Source organism: Herpailurus yagouaroundi, unplaced genomic scaffold, assembly GCF_014898765.1.
Source record: "Herpailurus yagouaroundi ecotype Mexico unplaced genomic scaffold, PumYag 213, whole genome shotgun sequence".
Classification (NCBI taxonomy): Eukaryota; Metazoa; Chordata; class Mammalia; order Carnivora; family Felidae; genus Herpailurus; species Herpailurus yagouaroundi.
Genome location: NW_024412444.1, coordinates 14,878,789 through 14,898,968, shown reverse-complemented (window position 1 = coordinate 14,898,968; position 20,180 = coordinate 14,878,789). Strand labels below are relative to the sequence as shown.

Here is a 20,180-nt window from a genome sequence, read left to right as displayed (position 1 = left end):
AGAGAGAGAGAGATGGAGGGAGGGAAGGAGGGGGAGAGAGAGAGAGAAAGACAGCACGACCGGGGGAGGGGCAGAGAGCGAGGGAGCCACAGAATTCAAAGCAAGCTCCAGGCTATGAGCTGTCAGCAGAGAGCCCAACGCAGGGCTAGAACTCATGAGCTGTGAGATCATGACCCGACCTGAAGTCAGACGCCCAACCGACTGAGCCACCCAGGCACCCCCGTTTCAATTTTTACCTCCACAATGAACTTCACTTTGTAAACAAGAGGTGAAAACCTGTATACATATATATAAAGAACACATTTCTGCCACTTAGCTATAAGTAATTGATGCTTTTCTTTGCGAGTTCTCAGAAGAGAAACTATTAATTATCTAAAAGAGATAAATGGTGCATGCATGGTTAACTTTTAAAATATTTATAATTATGGTAATACCACAATAAAAAACAAAGATAAAATTGCATTTTACCTGACAACTCTACTTTAGGGGGGAAAAAAGCCAGTACTTAGTGAGATAACACTAAATGAATCTGCTTTGGAAATTCTGAAATGTTCACGGACTTACAAAGTTAACCAGAAGGTACTTGGCAGAGGCCCTACTAGAGACTCCACTGGAACACTACAGGCTCTATTAGAACACCAAACAGTGGCTGCAACAGAGAGAGCAACAGAGACATTTGAAATGTCTGACCTGACAGCGTCACCAGGTCAGCCTTGGGGTCTCAGTTACACTCTATGTTTTCATGGTGTTTCTACCTCCTCAATCTACTAACGTGGCAACAGCAAGGCTCTCTCCTTATCTTTGTCCAGAAGGCCAGATTAATGCACTTGCCACAGGTCCTTTCTCCTCCACTGATTACGGAATCACACCAACCACAGCACTGCTGCTGCAGATGGCGAACACCGCCTGCCTTTCTTCAGGCTGCTCGAGAAGCACTGTGCTGCATTCAAAGATCACAGGGAATGGACTGTGGAGCTTTTAGAATTGTTTATAAATTCCTCTTTCAGTCTGGAGGTAGAAGTCACATTTTTTGACCTGACAAATTGTAAACTTCTCTTGCAAGGACACTTCCTGCACTGTGCTTGGAGTCTGAAGATCTGTGCAAATGCCAGGAGCCACCTACCATCTCTACTGTTCTGAGTCTTGCCCTTGAACTGAGAAAGGGCAAGCAGAGACAAAAAAAAAAAAAAAAAAAAAGTACACATTACAGTGTTTCTTCTACTAAAACTTTCCATTTGGCAGCTGTATTTTCAACACTATGGAAATGAATCTCCCTGCCTTTTCTAGTGATCTAATTTTAATTAAAAATGCTCTCTATCAAGAGACTGATGCCCGATATAAAGGAAAAGTTGTAAGTGAAGCGGAAACAAAGAGGTACTTCTCACAGACTTTTGGAGGTAAGTTCTTAAAAATATTCAATAGCAATAACGTTTTCATTTTCACTTGCTTGTTACAGTGATTTGTTGTTGTTACACAGGTTACAGGGCAACATACTTTGCTCATTTTTCCAAAAGTGCTTTTGGATTATAGAAAACATTTAAAAAAATGAAAAGTGTCATTCAGTGGGAGATCCATGCCCTGAGGTGTTGGATGCAGGCAACGTGAATAACTGTCCTTGTTTATCTTTCAGTAAAAAAAAATGCAAAGTCTAACATACACATAAAGTAAAATAACCTTTTTTTTTTTGGCTAAAACCACCATCATACATTGGTCTAAGGAAGGAATAAAGTTAGGTCTGAGAAGACAAAATCTAGACTGTGTATTTCTTCTAATTAATGGATCAGTGTTGCTGCTAAAAATGACCAGGAAAAAACCCTAAACATGTAAATTCCTCCACAGTCTCTGGTGGATCAGATTTTCACTAGTACTAGCCTAATAATTAAAATTTATAGCTGATATTTCTAATCACAGATTTTAAATCATTAAGTTTTACCATTAATTAACAGAGCTGTTTTAGGAGTAATAGTCATAGCATTGGGATTGATATAGTAACATATTTCATTAAGAATCCTGACCCTTTCAGAAAGGTAGAGTTCTAACACAATTTAATGACTTCTTGCTTATAATTTTTCTAAGAAAATGCAACAGAACCTAAGGATTAAAAAAATAACTAAAATTCTTTAAAAGTACCTTATAGTTTTAATCGAAATGGTATATATAGCGCTTGGTAAAGTGCTTGGTATATGACAGATGTTCATTAAGTATCACTGTATTAAGGTGTATGTCTGAGTTAAATAATCAGCTTGTTTGTTTAAAAACAGAGTAAAAGACAATACCGAAATAGTTTTTGCAAAAGGAAATCACTGAATGCCAGAATTGACTTTATAGAGCTTATTGGGACCACAAACCTTTACTTTAATGTTTTCAATGAACCAAATTACGATGGAGAATGTCTTGCTGTAACAAAGAGAAAAACCAATTTTGCTTACTTTTACTTTTTTGTTGATTCATATAATACCAAATTTTGGATTAAAAAAAAATTGCTCAGAACCCTGTTTACAGAAAATAGTCTTGGGGCATTCCAAAATTAAATTTCCACGGAAGTGGAAATCAAAGGACTCCTGACACTGGTCTTAGGAAAGCGTTTTCTAGAAGAAACAGAGTAGTTAGCTAAGTTGCGTGTAGCAGGGGCTTGCCAAATGCTTGCTGAAGGAATAGTGGGTAATAGAATCGTGATCTCCTCACTGTAGAAGAGTGGACTGTCGAGATAAGTATCCTGTGAGAAGATCAGAAATGTACAGATCCTATATCTGCTTTTTCAGAGGCCAGTCTCTAAATGGAGAGTAACTGTCCTCGTACCACTTACTGAATACGACATTCTTCTTAGCATTTTATTTAGATGTGATGGGAAAGATTTTAAACTACTGACACAACATTTTATTGTTTCTGAGTGTATTCAGATCTCTTTATTCCTGAATAAGTTTTGTTATACTATGCTTCTTCTAAGAAACCATACCATCTAAGTCTTAAACATATAGGCAGAAAGTTTTTCATAGTGATTTCTTGTTTTAAAAAAAAACGTGTTTCCTACATTTAGTTGCAATATGTAAAAAATATATTGATTATTCCTAATATTGCCCGATCTGTCCCCATCCCCACTCTTTTTGTTGTTGTTGGATCAATCAGGTTATGGGGGAGAGTTTTTGCTGTTGATTTCGTTCTATCCTTCTAGTGAAATTTCTTTGTTCTGCAGTTAATTGCTACTCATCTGTATTTTCCTCCAACTTAACCCAGATTTCTCTTTTTTCTTAACTTCTTGGGCTGGGTGGCCTACATATGGTTATTTTTATAAAATTCTAATATGTATTTGAAAAAAATGCAAATTCTCGAATTGCTGGAAGCAGGCAGGGTTCTTTATATGCCCGGTAGATCAAGTTTAACTGTACTGTTTCAGTAACTCACAACCATCTGCTTTATCTGTCAATTACTGAGGTGGCCTGTTAAAATCTCCCCCTATGATTATGGATTTTTAACATTTGATATGTGTTTCTGGCATATACTAGGTATACATATGGGATGTGGGATATCCCATATGGGGTAGTTTTATCTTCTAGGTAATTCATTCCTCTTCTCATTATGTGGCAACTTTAGCCCCTGATGTTTTTCACCTGAAATCTATCAGGTATGATTAGCACAGCTGCAGCAGCTCTGTTCGGTTAACAGTTGCCTGATAGATTGCATTCCATCCCCTTACTTTCAATCTTTCCAGGTTTTGAGTTTTAAGTTTTTTGAAAACAGCCTTACTCACAAATTCTGTATCTTCATCCTGTCCTACAATCTTTTTGAACTGGCAAGTTTAGTTCACTTAACATTTTGTTCTAGTTACTGATTTATTCATGTCATTTTATGTTGGGCTCTCTATTTCCCGTGGTGTTCATTCACTTCTTTCCCCATCCTGGTTTGCACTGGTTTAAAAGACATCCCGTTTGTTTTGCAGTGGTTACCCTGAATCATTTGAACACAAACAGCTTGATTTAAGTCTATGGTTAATCAATTTATCTATTCTTACTTGAGTCGTGGGATGCTTTAGGTTTGAAGAGCTTTTACCTTAAGCTATTAGTGTCTAGTATTTTTGCTTCACCTTTTTAAAAAAGATTTATTTTGAGAGAGAGAGAGAGAGAGAGAGAGAGAGAGAGAGAGAGAGAGAGAGAGAGAGAGAGAGAGAAAACATGCAAGCAGGGGAGGGGCAGAATGAGACAGAGGAGAGAATCCCAAGTAGGCTTCCTGCTGTCTGCGCAGAGCCCAAGGTGGGCTTAATCTCATGACTGCAAGATCCTGACCTGAGCCAAAAATTAAGAGTCGGGTGATTAACTGACTGAGCCTCCCCACCATCCTGCTTCACCTGTTTAGCACCTCTGCTCACGTCAGTCATTTCACTGTTTTATACAGTCCATGCTTACTTTGACTCACCTCCTTTTCTTTGCTCATTATAGTTTGTAAATTTCATTTCTTACTTCTGTACTCAATTTTATTTCTGAACCAAATTAAATACAATTCAGAATTCAGTTGCACTAGGAGCATTTCAAGCGCTCAGCAGCCATGTGCGGCTGGTGGCTATTGTACCAGGCAGCACTGCTTTAGAAGCACCTTCAGAAAGGGGCTGCTGGAGGCAAAAGTTCCGTTTTTGTTGAAAAATGTCTTTATTTTGTTCTCCTGAACTACTGAAGTGTGGGTTGTTTTTTCCTCAGTACTCTGAAAACATTACTCCTTTGTCTTCCGAACTCAGGAGCTGCAACTAAATATGCTGTCTAACTGGTGCTCTTTGTAAGTAATTAGTCTCAAGTAGCCTTTGGTTGCTTCTTTTTGTGATTTCTACTTACTATGCTTGGTGCCTTATTTCACTGCCTAAATCTGAGGTTCATGTCTTTCAAGGATTCTAGAAAATTCTTAGTTGTAATCTCTTCAGATACTGTCTCTCTTAAACCTATTTTATATTCTGAAATTCTTCTCTGTTACATGCTAGACTTTCCAAGCCTATGCTCTTGGTCCCATTTTCCATTTCTTTTCATTTTTTGGATGAATTCTGGAGAATTCCCTCAGATGTCCTTTTCTATTCTTCAATTCTCTTTTCTGTTGTTACAAATTAACTGCTGAGTCCAGGCAGAGTTTATTTCAATAATTAAAATTTTAAGTTCTAGGAATTCGACTTGGTTATTTTTCAAAGCTACCTGTCACTTTATTTTATACATGTGACATTTACATCCATTAACGTCTCTGATCATTTCATTAACTAAAGTTCCTGGGAAGGTATGGCTAATCCTGTTTGTTGTGTTCTACCTTTCACTGATTGTGAATTATCTCCCTGCAGATAATGCACACTCCTTGTGAATTATCTCCTTGTAGATAATTACTCCTTGTTAGTAATTTTAGACCAGGAGGCTTATCAATGAGCTCCCTGGGCAATCTGGTTGTCCCTCTAGAAGAATTTTGCATTTGCTTTTACCAGGTGTCCTAGGGTACTCACCAGCTGAGGATCAATTGTTATGTTAGTTTTTGGCCTGGGTAAGAAATTATACTAAATGAATGGTATAACCTGAACCCCAAATCCTGTATGAGAGAAGGCTCATGGCCACAATTTTCAGGGGGAGACATTTTCCCTCTAACCACCGCCCATACTGAGACAGATAAACTTGCCTTGTCCTCCTCTTTGGTTGGTGGGCTATCTTTCTGATTCATTAATATGTAGCGCATTAGGGGACCTGGCTGTATGTATATAAAGGTGTCTCAGCTCCACCTCTCCACCTGTGAGAGTTCATGGCCTTGTCTCCTGGCCCCGTGTCACTGTAATGGGGTCCTTACTGAAGGAGAGCTCCATACATAAGAAGCTCTAACAGCTGGCAGCCAGTGTCAGTTTATAAGCTCCTCACTTCAGCCCTCAGCTCTCACTCTGATGCTGGCCACTGAAATGTCCCCTATTCTCCTTTTGCCTAAGCTATGCGTTTAATATTTTATACAGCAATTCCAAATGTTTGTAGGAGGAAGGTCTTCTGTCATGATACTGCTGGACAGGAGTTGAAGGAGATTTACTTTGATGTGCCTCTGCCATGGAACTCCTGGAAGTTCAGAGTCTCCAAAGAATGGTTTTATAATACAGTTGGTAACATGGATTCTCTTTACAAATGAGAACAGAAGATCAGCAGATCAGTAGAAACGCATATTTACACAGCAAAAAAAACCTATGTTTCTTCAACCAATCAAAAATAAAATTAAAACTATCATCAATGTTTTGGGGGCATCTGGGTGGCTCAGTCGGTTAAGCGTCTGACTTCGGTTCAGGTCATGATCTTACACTTTGTGAGTTCGAGCCCCGCGTCGGGCTCTGTGCTGACAGCTCAGAGCCTGGAGCCTGCTTTGGATTCTGTGTCTCTCTCTCTTTGTCCCTCCCCTGCTCACGCTCTGTCATTCTCTTTCTCAAAAATATATAAACATTAAAAAAAACTAAAAAAAAAACAAAAAACTATCATTAGTGTTTTTTAGGAAGAGGTGTCCACAAATAAAACACCTACCTCAATCCCAAGTTTTAGACAGGAGGGTGCTTTGCGTTCCAGTATACTGATCAAAATGAACACTGTGACCCACTGACCAGAACTGCTTCTGTTGAGAGCTTTAAAAAATTTGTACGTTCTAATATTTCTCATTTTTAACATGTATAGATTTTCAACTTATCATACCTCAGGCTGTCTGGTAATGGCCCCTATAACATCCGAAAATACTATCTGTAAAGACAAACAGAGGGGCGCCTGGGTGGCGCAGTCGGTTAAGCGTCCGACTTCAGCCAGGTCATGATCTCGCGGTCCGTGAGTTCGAGCCCCGCGTCGGGCTCTGGGCTGATGGCTCAGAGCCTGGAGCCTGTTTCCGATTCTGTGTCTCCCTCTCTCTCTGCCCCTCCCCCATTCATGCTCTGTCTCTCTCTGTCCCAAAAATAAATAAACGTTGAAAAAAAAATTAAAAAAAAAAAAAAAAAAAAAAAAAAAAAAAAAAAAAAAAAAAAAAAGACAAACAGAGTCTCCAGCTTGTCCTGGTGCTAGTTAGAAGGGATGTGAAGAAGGACACTACGGGCCTGGGTTATAAGAGAACCTGGATAATATTAAAATCCCTTACAACTCTTCCACTTTTTAAAAAGATCACTTGGCTTGGGTCCAAGATGGAGACACAGTCTATAATATTTTATATTTATAAGTGCCTGACAAAATACCTTCATGTATATGATGCTCTTTTAAGATAAGCAGGTCAGATCAGTGGTTTACATGATTTATTCAAGGTTACAGCCCGAAAATGGCAAAGCCTAGAATAGAATTCTTTTCCGAAAATTAAATTTCATGCCAAAAGAGTGTTACCATGGCAAAGCCACCCTCAGGGATATCTTCTGCAGCCTTTGTATCTAGGAATCACTTATAAATTTTAAAAAAGAATGACTAAATGAGAGGCATAAAAATCTAATCCAAATTCAGATATGGCACAACAAAAGGGTGTGTTTGGAGCATGCTTTACATCTCTTCTGTCCATTATGGTAGCCGCTAGCCACATATGATTACTTACATGCAAATTGGTTAAATTAAATAAACTAAAAAGGAAAAGAAAATGTCTTGGTAGCACCAGCCACACTTTGAATGCTCAACAGTAGTCACAGGTAGCTGGTGGCTGCTCTATGGGATAGGGCCGATACAGAGCATTTCCATTATTCCCATTATTAGAGTTCTAGTTGACAGCCTTGCTCTAGAACGTGGATTGATGAAGTTAAGTAATTTTATTGTTGCAGCCATCCAGAAAGAACACGGGCTTTGATGATCTAAATTCTGCCTATGTCACTTACAAACTTGTGACTCTTGAGCAAGTTTCTTAACTTCTCTGGGACTCTTGTCTCCTCACTATAAGTCAGAAATAAGGTGTTAGGAACTATACCTTTGCTTAATCAATTACAGAATCTGCAGTCTTCCCAACCCTCGCCACAGCCTTATAGGGGTCTCATGACTGCCAAAAGGCCCTTTGATGAGTATAGAATATACTACTTCCAGAATATTCAACAGAATCACCAACCTAAACCCTTGGCTAGTGTAGGCATTTTCTCTGCAAGATTTTACCTTTTCCTTGTGGGGGTGGGGGTGGGGTGTTGTATAAATCAAAACTAAAAAATAAAATAAAACAAAACAATTTATTTAGAACTGGGAAAAATGAGAGCTCAGTTTTCTAGTAACTCCAAAAACTGACATGAGTGAAAGAAGCTGGATCTGAAGGTATAACGAGTGAAACGGGTCAGTGTTTTAGTGATATTTCCCACAAGACAATGCCAGAAGAGCAGCCACAGAATCAGGTATAATTACCTGTATACACAATCAGACACTAATTAACTTTTTGTTTAAAGAACAAATCCCTTAACAACTCAATAGCTTGCAGCCTTGACAAGACTATTTTCCACATTTGAGACTAGGTAGACAAAACATAGACCCAAGAGAGGCCATCACACTCCCGGAATCACTTCACCCTGCCTTGTCACTTCTCCCTGATACAGCTGTTCCTTTAAATACCTTCCCCGAGCTCCTCTTGTAGACTGTTTCTAATACACCCACAGAGTTGTACTTGACCTTTTCAGGCCTTTCTCTAGTCTGAAAACAAGCTGATGTGCTCTTGCATTTCTAATTAGCAATACCAGAAACCATACAGCCCTTAGAAAATAATTCAGTGCCTCAACTAACTGGGGAATTGGACAACTTTGGTTAAGTGAGTTTTCTGTTCAACTAAGGAAACCTTTGTTTCAACTTCTTGTTGAAAATCTTTCTAGAATAAAATGCATTAGTGTACCTTTCTGCTTGAGAATATTCTAATTAACGTAATAAACACTCCTGACGATTTAAATTCTTACCATCACAACAAATTAATCTAGGATACTATAGTGGGGTTAAAGTTACAGCACATTTTTATGGTGACATCAGGTTGTACTCCAGGTATCTGCTAGATGTGCACAAAAAAAGTCTGATCTACCTTTCCAGATAACCGAGGCTCTGATTAGTGAAATTCTGGTTAATCGTGATTTAATTCTATTTGTGCTATGCTGCACTTTCAACTCCATAGGAACCTTTGCCTGTGAAAGAAATACTATGATTCACATTAGGCTTATGCTAAATAGTTATGAAATCCATGGGTCTCTGATAATTTTCCAGACTACTTTCAAACTTTTGTTAGAAGCAATAGCTAGATTAAGTTTCCAGGTAGTAAGGAGCAGAATTAAGCGAATTTCCCTTAAAAAAAAAAACCAAAAAACTGGATCTGTGTTTCGCTGTAGAATCTTCCCTTTAATAGAAAGTTCAGTACAAAGAAAGCTGCCATCTGAAGTAATTCTGCTGTTAACATTAGTTCCAGTATGTCCCCAGAAATTAAATCTCAGAGAGGAACTTTCTGGACAAATAGTTCACTGCAAAATCAAGAGACTCTATTTCACTCAGATACATAAAGTGAGCTGTGGAGAAAAGTTTGGGGCTTCTGTCTCTGAAACAACATCCTTTCTCACTCAGGGAATTAAAAGCTGCCTAATTTCCAGAGCTACTTCTATTTTACACTGAAGACATTCCTTCAATACTAGTTACCGCCCAGTCAAGTGAAATCCAAAGAGTAACTTGTCCTTTTTAAGTGAGAAGTAACATCTCTCTGGCAATCTCCTTGGATGATAGTGACAGTCGCTCTGCTACCACAACCAGGTCTGATCTACCTACACTCAGTGCCAAACACACTGCCTTTCTTCTGCCCTCAAACACTCATATCTTCAACACCCATACTGAAATACAGGAATTGAGGTTACTTTTTAGTATCTTACTTCTTGAAAGAGCTTTGTGGACTGTATGCAACCATTCTGAGGAGTCTGTAAAATGCCTGAAAGGTCTCTAGAAGTCGCTCTACAACTGAGTAGCTGCCACTTGCATCTGAGTCACAGCTGACTTAACTGCCTTCCTGCCGTACGTAGGTTACTGTATCATTAACAGTGAGTACAACAGCTAGTGGCCCAGAATTTGGACCCAGCAGACACTCAATAAACAGACTGAAAAATAACACTCCCAGGGCAAAAGATAGTACTTGCTTTAGGGATAGAAATATCAGTATCAGTCCCCATCCTGTATCTCTCAAACTAAGTTCTATTTCTGTTGTTCAGGGGGATGGACAGCCAATAATTGAATGTCACAACCAAAACAAAGGGTGAAACTTACTTTCATAAAACAAACAATAGGAATATAATGTAATGCTATTATATGGAATAGTTTATTTAACTAAAACAATATAAATGTTACTGTATACAAAAGTGTATACTGTTTCAATTTTAGAAGCTCAATTTAAAAGGCTTGATCTTACTAAGAGACTCATTTGTAACCATAAGAGCATAGATTATGTTTTTTATTATTAACTTGCAAATCCAAAAATAGTGTGATAGAAACTAAAGTCACTCAATTTTAATTGTAAACATATGAACCATAATAAGACAGATATACTTACAGCTTGCATTTCTATACAGAAGAAATGGTTCATGGAGCTGAAATTCCAAATCTTTATTCACTGGTTCAACCAGATTGTGCATATTCAGTCGATTCACAATGGTAAAACCATGGTAAGGTGAGGCTGACCTTAGATTTGACAAAAAAAAAAACAACAACAACAACAAAAAAAACCAAACAACCCTGTAGTCACTGTTTAATTCACAGAAATGTTATCTACTTCTTTATTTCCATTTCAAAGAATAACTACATTATTGCATTACACAATATTGTTAGCACTTAAAATTGTAAAAAAAAATTTAAGACAGATCATATCCCTCCTCTTCTCAGAAGTTTCCAAGGGCTTAGTCCCTCAGACTGAAGGCCGATGGCCTTGCAGAGGCTGCCAGGACCTTGGCTGGTATGTGTCCTCCTTGCCTTCCTCTCCTCTGCCTCTTCCCTTGTTCTCTTGCTCCAGCCACACCAAGCTCTTCACTTTCCCTACAGGAGAGCACTTCTACCTAAAGACCCTTGCCTGGAACACTCGTCCCGAATCTAGTTATCTCACCCCCTGCAAGCTTCTCCTCAAATACCACTTTCTCAGTGACACTTAACCTAAGAACTACTCTTTCTCAGGTTCCCACCCTGCTCTCAAGTTCAATACCTCCAGCCCACCTCTTTTTTCCCATACCACTTATTATTTTTTATATTTACTGTCTTTCTCCACTAGAATGTAAACTCCACACAAATAGGGTTCTTGTCTTGTTTTTTTGCAGTTGTATCCCAAGATAGATAGCCAGTAGATGTTTAATAAACATTCGCTCAACAAAAATATCACTTATTTTAAATACGGTACAGACTTGGTTTTAGTATAGACTGTCAACCATAACAATCATGATTGTTTCTTACACCAAACAGGTCTTTCCACAGTTCTCCTGAGTTAGACAGAAAATGCCTCGAATCCTATAATAACAAATGTCCTTGGTTCTCCTATCAGGGTGAGTCAGTACATGACCCTTTAGACACTCCTCACATGTATACAACATTTCACAGTTTCTCATTCATTTCTCTGTGTACATGGGAGAGATTTTAGAATACTACTCTATAGATTAGGAAATAAACTCAGAATGATTAAGGCTTTTGTCCAAAGTCACACAAATAATGTGACTAGAATTCAGCTTTAGGTTTTCTGACTCCAAATCTAGGCTTCTTCTAGACTAAGGTCTCTGCAAAGTGATATTCTGACACTGTGGCAGACCTTAATCCAAGGCACATAAAATATTCTCACATTTCCCAAATAGTTTCATTGGTTTCCTTTTGTTAGGATCAACACTGTGTAAGCCTCTATGAATATTATTAAACCAAATCATTTATTATACTAAACTTCATATTTTCTACAAACAGTGGATCTGTACTATTCTGTAACAGTAAGGCCAGGAAAGTACTTTCCAAATATCATAGATACCGAGGCTCTAACTACAATGAGTTTCTAGAGATTTACATAGGTAATAAAGAATAATGAAGTAGGTGAAGGATAAAGGCCTTTTTTTTTTTTTTTAAAGGAGAAAGATGAAGGGCAGGGAACAAAGTGGCAAAGACTAAAGAGCTGCTATAGTTAATATGTAATATCAAAGCACTTACATACAAAGAAAAAAAAAAAAAGCAGTGTATTTGGACAAGATCTCAAAGCCATACACCAGAATTTAGAGAATATTTGACAAATTCTTGTTAATTACCATCAATGGAGAAAGGCAATCCTTAAAAGATAACTCCTAATACAAAAAGGTGGGGAGGACCAGATGTCAGTAATAATTCCTGCTGAATCCCTCTGCTTTAGAAACCATGGGAAGGAACCTGCCCCAGTCAGAGCAAGACCTAAGGGAGATCCAGAAAAATAAGGACTCATGACTATCCTTTCCTGTCAGTTACAGTTAGGACACAAAAGTTGCCTAATAAAACAAAAGCTGTAGTTTGTAAACCAATCCTATTTTACATAATGACCTCTCAGAAAAGTTGAAAATATAAAGTGTGCAACTGAGTAATCCAGGCTTTCTAAATGACTCTCAAGCTAAAATTACACATTACTAGCTCTGAATCATAGGAAGGCTCAAAGAAGGGACATAACTTGGTTAGAATCTCACAGCTACAAATGGATGAATAGGGACAAGCAGGAAGGTTCCAAAGACAAACGTACAACAACGCTGAACTTTATAGGACACTATTCACCATTAGATTAAAAATAGACATGTATCATTTTTTTAAAAAGCTTACCTTCGATATACAAATAAGGTCCCTTCTATATCAGTCTTCTCCTATAATAGACAATGAGTCAATTAGTTTTTTTCCCCCATACTTCAACCCCAAATGGTCCTAATGGAGAAGAAATAATTCATGTTTAAAATGAGCTTATTTATTTTAAAATTACTCACTTGGGAACAGGTCAAGTAACTCTTTTACTCCACAAACTACTGTTACCAGTTTCTTTCTTATCCTTTCTATGCTATTAATGCATACTAATGTATACACAATGTTCAATACAGCAACATGTCTATTATCTGCAACATTTTTCTTTTTAAAATAAAAAAAAAATTTTAATGTTTATTTATTTTTGAGAGAGAGAGAGAGAGAGAGAGAGAGAGAGCAAGCAAATGGGGGAGAAGCAGAGAGAGAGGGAGACACAGAATGGGAAGCAGGCTCCAGGCTCTGAGCTGTCAGCACAGAGCCTGACTCGGGGCTCAAACTCATAGACCACGAGATCATGACCTGAACTGAAACCACTGGACGCTTAACAGGTGCCCCCAAACATTGATGATAGTTTTAATTTTATCTTTGGTTCATTGAAGCAACATAGTTTGTGAGAAGTTACAACTCATTGTAAAATAACAAAGAAAAAGTTTTGCTTATGTTCTATGTGCCATTATCCAAATGAATGAATAACGGCAGCTTATTTTTCAATTCAGATTATGGCTTGCATTTCATAGGTAAAGCAGGACTCCACAATTAAAATTCCACAACATTGAAAATCCGTGAAAAACTAGAAATAAAAGCTTGTTAGTCATAAGTTCCTGCCCCCAAGTCTTCACCATTTGTCTGCAATTCACAGCTCACAAATTTATATGCAGACCAAATAAAGTAAAATGATTCAGAACAATTCAAACTAAGACAATGTCTAAAACAGCTACACTAAAAAAAAAAAAAATTCTATAATTTTGTTCTTTTTGACTTTCCGTATCTCCTTCTCTTCCAGGAGGTAAAGGAAAGAAGATAAAGTAAAGCAAGAGGATTCTGAACACTTTCTTCACCTGAATTAAGTGTTTATAAATGTCAAATCATTCTTACAAAATTATTGATTAAATATAACCTATGTTTCTGTTTTATACCTTAAAGAATATATTACAATATTTCAGAGCTTTGTTAGTATAAGCATTTCATTTCTTACTGAAATGTGAACATTAGTCATTTATGAACTCAATCCAACAAACATTTACAGATTATTTGACAAATGTAAAGCCTGAAGCTGAATGAGCAAATTACTGAGGGTCAATTACTAGAAAACTGGAAATTATATTACTTTTAAACAGGGGTTCACAAGTCAGAAAACAGATTGAATGTAACTTTTCAGACCCCCTCCCGTGCAAAAAAAGCCAAAAAGTACTTAGTCTGAAGGGAGCATTCAGAGGTGACATCACCAGCAGCACAGCTGGAACGAAACACATTTACAGGGTCTCTTTTCCAAAGGTTTCAAGGGAATCCAATTAACATGGAAGCCCTTTTCCTAAGTGCCTTGAAATCTTTTCCAAAACTCTGGAAACAGAGTGCAGTTAGATAAAAGCCGGATTTATCCCCACCACCTCCCTTCCAAGAATTGAAACTAAGTGGATTTCAAGCTTTAAATCCAAATGACCTCTATGAAGGGGGCTCTTATTTACGTGCTTGTTAGGGGAGAGCACGGGTGTTTATAGATTATGTATATGTACTTTACCTAATAACCCTCACAGCTTCAAACGCAATCTTTCAGGTATCTTTCTGACCCCACCGTTCTCATCCTCCAACACATCTGCAAAGAAGGCAGATCGCCCATGTCCCCGGACACGACCCCATGGGACTGATCCTCCTGCAATCTTCCCCTCTATCGGCTTTTCCCTCGGGACGTCTTGGGCCTACTTCTCTCGCTCCTCTCTCCCAATCCTCGAAGCCCCTGACACCTTTCAGGGACCGGCCTGTCTCTTCTCCAGTCCCTGGCCTCTCCTCTGCCGCCCTGGCCTCCGGAATCTTCCCCAACCCAGGACAGTCCGCGCGGTCCCTTTAAGAGGCGGTGGCCGGGCGGGCGACCTCAGCGGCCTGGCCGCACTCACCCACTGGTTGGCCTTGGGGCAGAAGGTGTACAGAGCGACCTGGCCCGTGAGGTCTGCGATGCTGGTGATGTAGGGGTCGTGCTGCTTCAGGGCCGCAAGGCTCATCTCCTGCCCAGCTCGGCTCAGCGACTCCATCTTGAATTCCGGAGCCGAGCCCCTCCAGCGGGGGCGGAGTCGCGGGCAGGATGGTGCCATCTAGGCAAGGTTCCCCCAGCTGCGTCAGCACCCTCAACTTCCGCTTCTCCTCCGGGCCTCGCGGCGGGGCGGTACAACAGCTATTATGCTCCGCTGCGTCCACGGCCCGGGCGTCGGGTTCCGGGACCGTCGGGCTCCTAGGTTCCGGCGTGTCTTTGGCGGCCGAGCTTGCCGGCGGGGTGCAGGCGCATCCTGTACTCGGGTTAAAATGTCCTGTCGGCGGGATCGAGGCTGCACTCGAGCTTTCTTCGGGCTCCTGCCGGACGAGGCAGCAGGCCGACGCGGGGGCAGCCTGCGCTTGAGGACGCGCAGGCCGGGCCGCGGAACGAAAAGCCGGCTGTGCCTGTGCGGCACTCCACAGGTCGTGGGGGGAAAGCACCGAGAAGCTGGGAGCAGGGAGGGCGGTACCCTGAAAGTCGCCCCAGGTCTCGGATCTCACTGGATCACTATCGCCAGCAATTTGGTGTTTTTCTGTAGGAAATTTTTGAGAAAAGCCAAACTAAGCCTCCTGTAACTACACAGGAATGTCTTGTGCAATTCACTTTTGCTCATTCTCCTCGTCTTGGTCTCATGTAACTCCTTCCATCCGGTCTTGGGAGGAGAGCACGAAGGCCTGGGTTTGTCCTATATCGATTAAAGCTTTAAAAAGATAAAGATAATACGTTATTTTAGCAAACATCTGTTGGGCATTTTAACACATTTTGAAGAGCCAGGTACTAGCTAAAGAGTAAAACAAATAACGGAGACTATACGAAGCTCTGTTCACACCACTCAACTTGTTTAAAAAATTTTTTTTCTTACATTGAACAGATACCCCAATGGAATTGAATTTTTGAAAGGAAACAAAACAAAACAAAAAACCCCCGGGGTGCATGGGTGGCTCAGTTAAGCTTCGACTCTTGATTTCAGCTCAGGTCATGATCTCCTGTTTCCTGAAACGGCGGTGGGGCCCTGGGCTGACAGCATGGAGCCTGCTTGGGACTCTCTCTCTCTCTCTCTCTCTCTCTCTCTCTCTCTCTCTCTCTCTCTCTCTCTCCTCTCTCTCTCTCTCCCCCCCTTACCCCACTCACACTCGTGCTCAAAATAAATAAACTTAAAAAAAAAGCCCTGTAATATTTGTATTTATGATTTTACATTTGTGAATGGGAAGAGACTTCATGTCTTACATTCTTTGCAGTATCACGTGAGAAGCGTGTACAAAGGCAGACAGGAAGCGTGTCAGTCATTCACTGTTCCTTAAGTATCTGGAACTTTTAGGTGTGAGCTGGTGTCACAGGAGGGTCGGAGAGACGCTGGTCTTTGTCTCACGGAGTCGAATGAATCTTGTGGAAACAGCGAAGCGATAGTTTGAGGGGAAAGTATAACGCTCTAAAGAGTGAGATGTGTCCCGGCTGGGTAGCTGCTGAAGAATTTTGTTCCTGACTTCTTATTGGGACCTTATCAGAAAGTTTGTGAGACTGCATGCATGGCACCTAGCCCAGGTAGGTCTGGAATACCTTCATCCTTTTTTTTTTTTTTTTCTTCCAAACCTGGCCTTTTCTTCAGCCTCCCACTTGTAGCTGCAGTCTGCCTCCCTGAAGGTCCTTTATCTCTATCTGCCTAATGTTAACCCTTTCCCTTTTCACTGGTAGCCCCTCGGGAGCTTTAAAGACTGTTTAAGACAACTTCCTGGCTCCGGGAGAAACAAGTTGGACAATGTAAGGAAACTGGGACCAGGCTAGAGATGTTGCTCTTGAAACCCGGAGGATTTCACTCCATCTGGTCAGGAAAGTCTAGGAAGGCTTCATGGAGGAGATGATGTTTGCATTAGTGCTCCGGGTGAGTAGGAGTTCACCAGAGAAGAAAGCAAGGGCTCCCTTTCATTTTACAGTCTAATGGTGAGCTAGGGAAGGTGTGATCATCCTCATTTGACGGGTGATTTAATTGAAGCTGGATGGAGAAATCACTGGCTCAGTTCCACACTAGTCTGGGGGCATCTGGTATTAGAATCCAGAGACTCCTGCCTTCCCCCAGGGCTCCCTTCCTATACACCATGGCTACCTTTCTTCATCATTGAGAATGAGTCTTACTCCCACCTACTTTCAATAAAATAATTAAAAATCTGTGCCCTAATTTAAAAAATATTTGTATTTTTTGAATAGATAATGCAAGCCCTTGGAATAAAATTCAAAGACACACCTGAAACTTAAGTGATTTTTTTCTCTTAAAAAATTATTACTTTATTGAGGTATAGTTGACACATAGCATTGTATTAGTTTCAAGTGTATGGTATACTAATTTGATATTTGTATACATTGCAAAATGATTACCACAATAGTCCAGCTAACATCTGTCACCATGACTAGTTACAAATTTTTTTTTCTTGTGGTAAGAACTTTCAAGATCCCCTCTCCTAGCTACTTTCAAATATGTAACATAGTATTATTAACTATAATCATCATGCTGTACATTACATCCCCATGACTTATTAATTTTTTTCTTACATAGATTTACCAATATTCAGATGGAAAATTGCTTCAAAAATGCATGTTTGCATGGCCCAAAACGTGTTAATGTTGACTGTAATGCTCTGTACAGTTCTCAAGATATATTAAGGACAATGTGAATACTTTGGAATTGAAACTCTTCCCCCTTTGCTTTGATGCATGGTTTTGCCTTGTGTTTGTGAACCAAACCTTAAGATCTTTCTTGTGTCTTAGACTACAGGCTAAGGGCAGCGGGTGCATCTTTGTTGGGTCTCTAGTATTTAGTATTTATGCCCCTGGCATAGAGTAGATTCTCCATAAGTATTCATGAGTGAATGCCATCTTCAAACCCAACGCCTATAAGGCCATGGAGGAGACTACTTGGAGAAGGGAGAGGTGGCTGGGCAGGTCAGAGATGGGAAAGTGTCTTCCTCTTCCCTGGAAGACCTGTCACTTTTGTGCTTCATGCATGTCAATTATTTTTTTTATTTTTTTGTAATTTTTATAATTTATATCCAAATTAGTTAGCATATAGTGCAACAATGATTTCAGGAGTGGATTCCTTAGTGCACCTTACCCATTTAGCCCATCCCCCCCCCCACAACCCCTCCAGCAACCCTCAGTTTGTTCTCCATATTTATGAGTCTCTTCTGTTTTGTCCCCCTCCCTGTTTTCATATTATTTTTGTTTCCCTTCCCTTATGTTCATCTGTTTTGTCTCTTCAAGTCCTCATATGAGTGAAGTCATATGATTTTTGTCTTTCTCTAATTTCACTTAGCATAATGCCCTCCAGTTCCATCCACGTAGTTGCAAATGGCAAGATTTCATTCTTTTTGATTGCTGAGTAATACTCCACTGGGTATACATACCACATCTTCTTTATCCATTCATCCATTGAGGGACATTTGGTCTCTTTCCATACTTTGGCTATTGTTGATAGGGCTGCTATAAACATGGGGGTGCACGTGTCCCTTCGAAACAGCACACCTGTATCCCGTGGATAAATGCCTAGTAGTGCCATTACTGGGTCATAGGGTAGTTCTATTTTTAGTTTTTTGAGGAAACTCCATACTGTTTTCCAGAGTGGCTGCACCAGCTTGCATTCCCAAGTATTGACATTTGAACAATATTTGTTCTTCCTACCCAGGTGCATGGAATATTTTCCCATTTTTTGTGTCTTCTTCAATTTCTTTCATAAGCTTTCTATAGTTTTCAGTGTATAGATTTTTCACCTGTTTGGTTAGATTTAATCCTAGGTATTTTATGGTTTTTGCTATAATTGTAAATGGGATCGATTCCTTGATTTCTCTTTCTGTTGCTTCATTGTTGGTATATGGGAATGCAGCCGATTTCTCTGCATTGATTTTATATCCTGCGACTTTGCTGAATTCATGAATCAGTTCTAGCAGTTTTTTTGGTGGAATCTTTTGGGTTTCCCATAGCTTTATGAAAGTATCCTAAAAGGTACTAGATGCTTTCTAGAATTGCATTTCTGATATGTGAACTAGTTTAGTCTGTCAGTTCTGGAGCAGACATACTAATGCTTTCAACCAGGGAGAAAGAAATCTCCATATGGGGTAATGTAACTGGAATAAAAGCACATGGGATTACCATACCATTTAGTTCATCTGTTTATTGTGTTTAACATGGTGTTCTTGACAATGTTCTTTGGGAGAAAGTTCTACATCCTTTGCCGTTACTTAACCCAATGGAACGTTTCAAATTAACCATAGCATAGCAGTGGTATAGACACTAGCAGTATATTCAAAACTGATACATACTGCTTCTCCATGGAACAGCAAAGTGCTTCATAGGTATACTCACAAACTCTCAAGATTGGTATATGGATGTAGATAATTGTTACGCATTTGTAAATGAAGGCATCCAAAGGTACAAGATGAGCTGATTTCCCTGAGGCAGAGATTGTACACTATTCACCAGCAGTCATTTTTATCCTTTTCTGTGGCCTTCCCCACACAGATAGGTTTCATTTCCCAAACTCTTTTAGCTTAGGTACAGCTCTCTGATCCAATTCTGGCCAGTGGAATGTTGGCAGAAGTGATGTGTGGCTTCTCCAGGCCACAGCTTTAAAGAGCATGTTCCCCCTTGACTTGCTTTTCCCCTTTCTGTTGTCTGGGTGCAGGCAACTGTGGGACCATGAAGAATGGCAGAGACCTAAGATGAAAGGGGTTGGGATCCTGAATCACCACAAAGAGGAGAGGTGCTTGCTGTCCAGGGTATCCTTCTCAGACTGTTAGATGATTGAGTAGACTGTGTTGGGTTTGGGAGATTATGTACTTTGGGAGATTATGTACTTTTTTGTTACCTCGGTCTAGCCTATCCCAACTAATTGTACTGCTCCAGATTGTTCAGAAAGTCAGCAATAAAACTTCAGGCTTCTGAAGTGGAATTAAAATTAAGCATATGATTTACCAGAAGATTGCTTAGTGCTTTGACAATAAGTCAAGACTTTAAGAGAACTCCAGCCAGAGCTCTGCATTAGCAATCAGTTATAAGCACAAATTTGCAGAGTCACAGAGTGGCTAAGGACCAAAAATATTCTTGCCTATACCATTAGGCAATTGATTTTGCAATTGCATCATGAAATAACCTACTAAAGCCAAATTGGGAGGCTGGCGTTTAAAATATACTTCTGCATGACAGTTGCCACAGATGCTCTCAGACTTCTTTTAATTCTGTCTTTCTTT

The 20,180-nt window shown here is 39.7% G+C and overlaps 1 protein-coding gene and 1 pseudogene across 2 annotated transcripts in view; both read right to left on the bottom strand.

Moving 5' to 3' along the window:
- Nucleotides 1–5,691, bottom strand: part of LOC121016722 (60S ribosomal protein L10-like) — a 19,132-nt pseudogene extending 13,441 nt beyond the window's left edge.
- The window catches only part of DCP1A (decapping mRNA 1A), a 58,530-nt gene extending 43,500 nt beyond the window's left edge, over nt 1–15,030 (bottom strand). Inside the window, exons 1-3 of one of the 2 annotated variants that reach the window (XM_040454797.1) lie at nt 14,813–15,030; nt 12,729–12,769; nt 10,480–10,607 (exon numbers count right to left, since the gene is read on the bottom strand). In XM_040454797.1, the coding sequence (XP_040310731.1) occupies nt 10,480–10,607; nt 12,729–12,769; nt 14,813–15,007 (364 nt within the window). In that variant the 5' untranslated portion in view covers nt 15,008–15,030. The remainder of the gene's footprint in view (nt 1–10,479; nt 10,608–12,728; nt 12,770–14,812) is intronic. The other variant, XM_040454798.1, reaches the window with a different exon arrangement.
- Between the last annotated feature and the right edge of the window lie 5,150 nt (nt 15,031–20,180).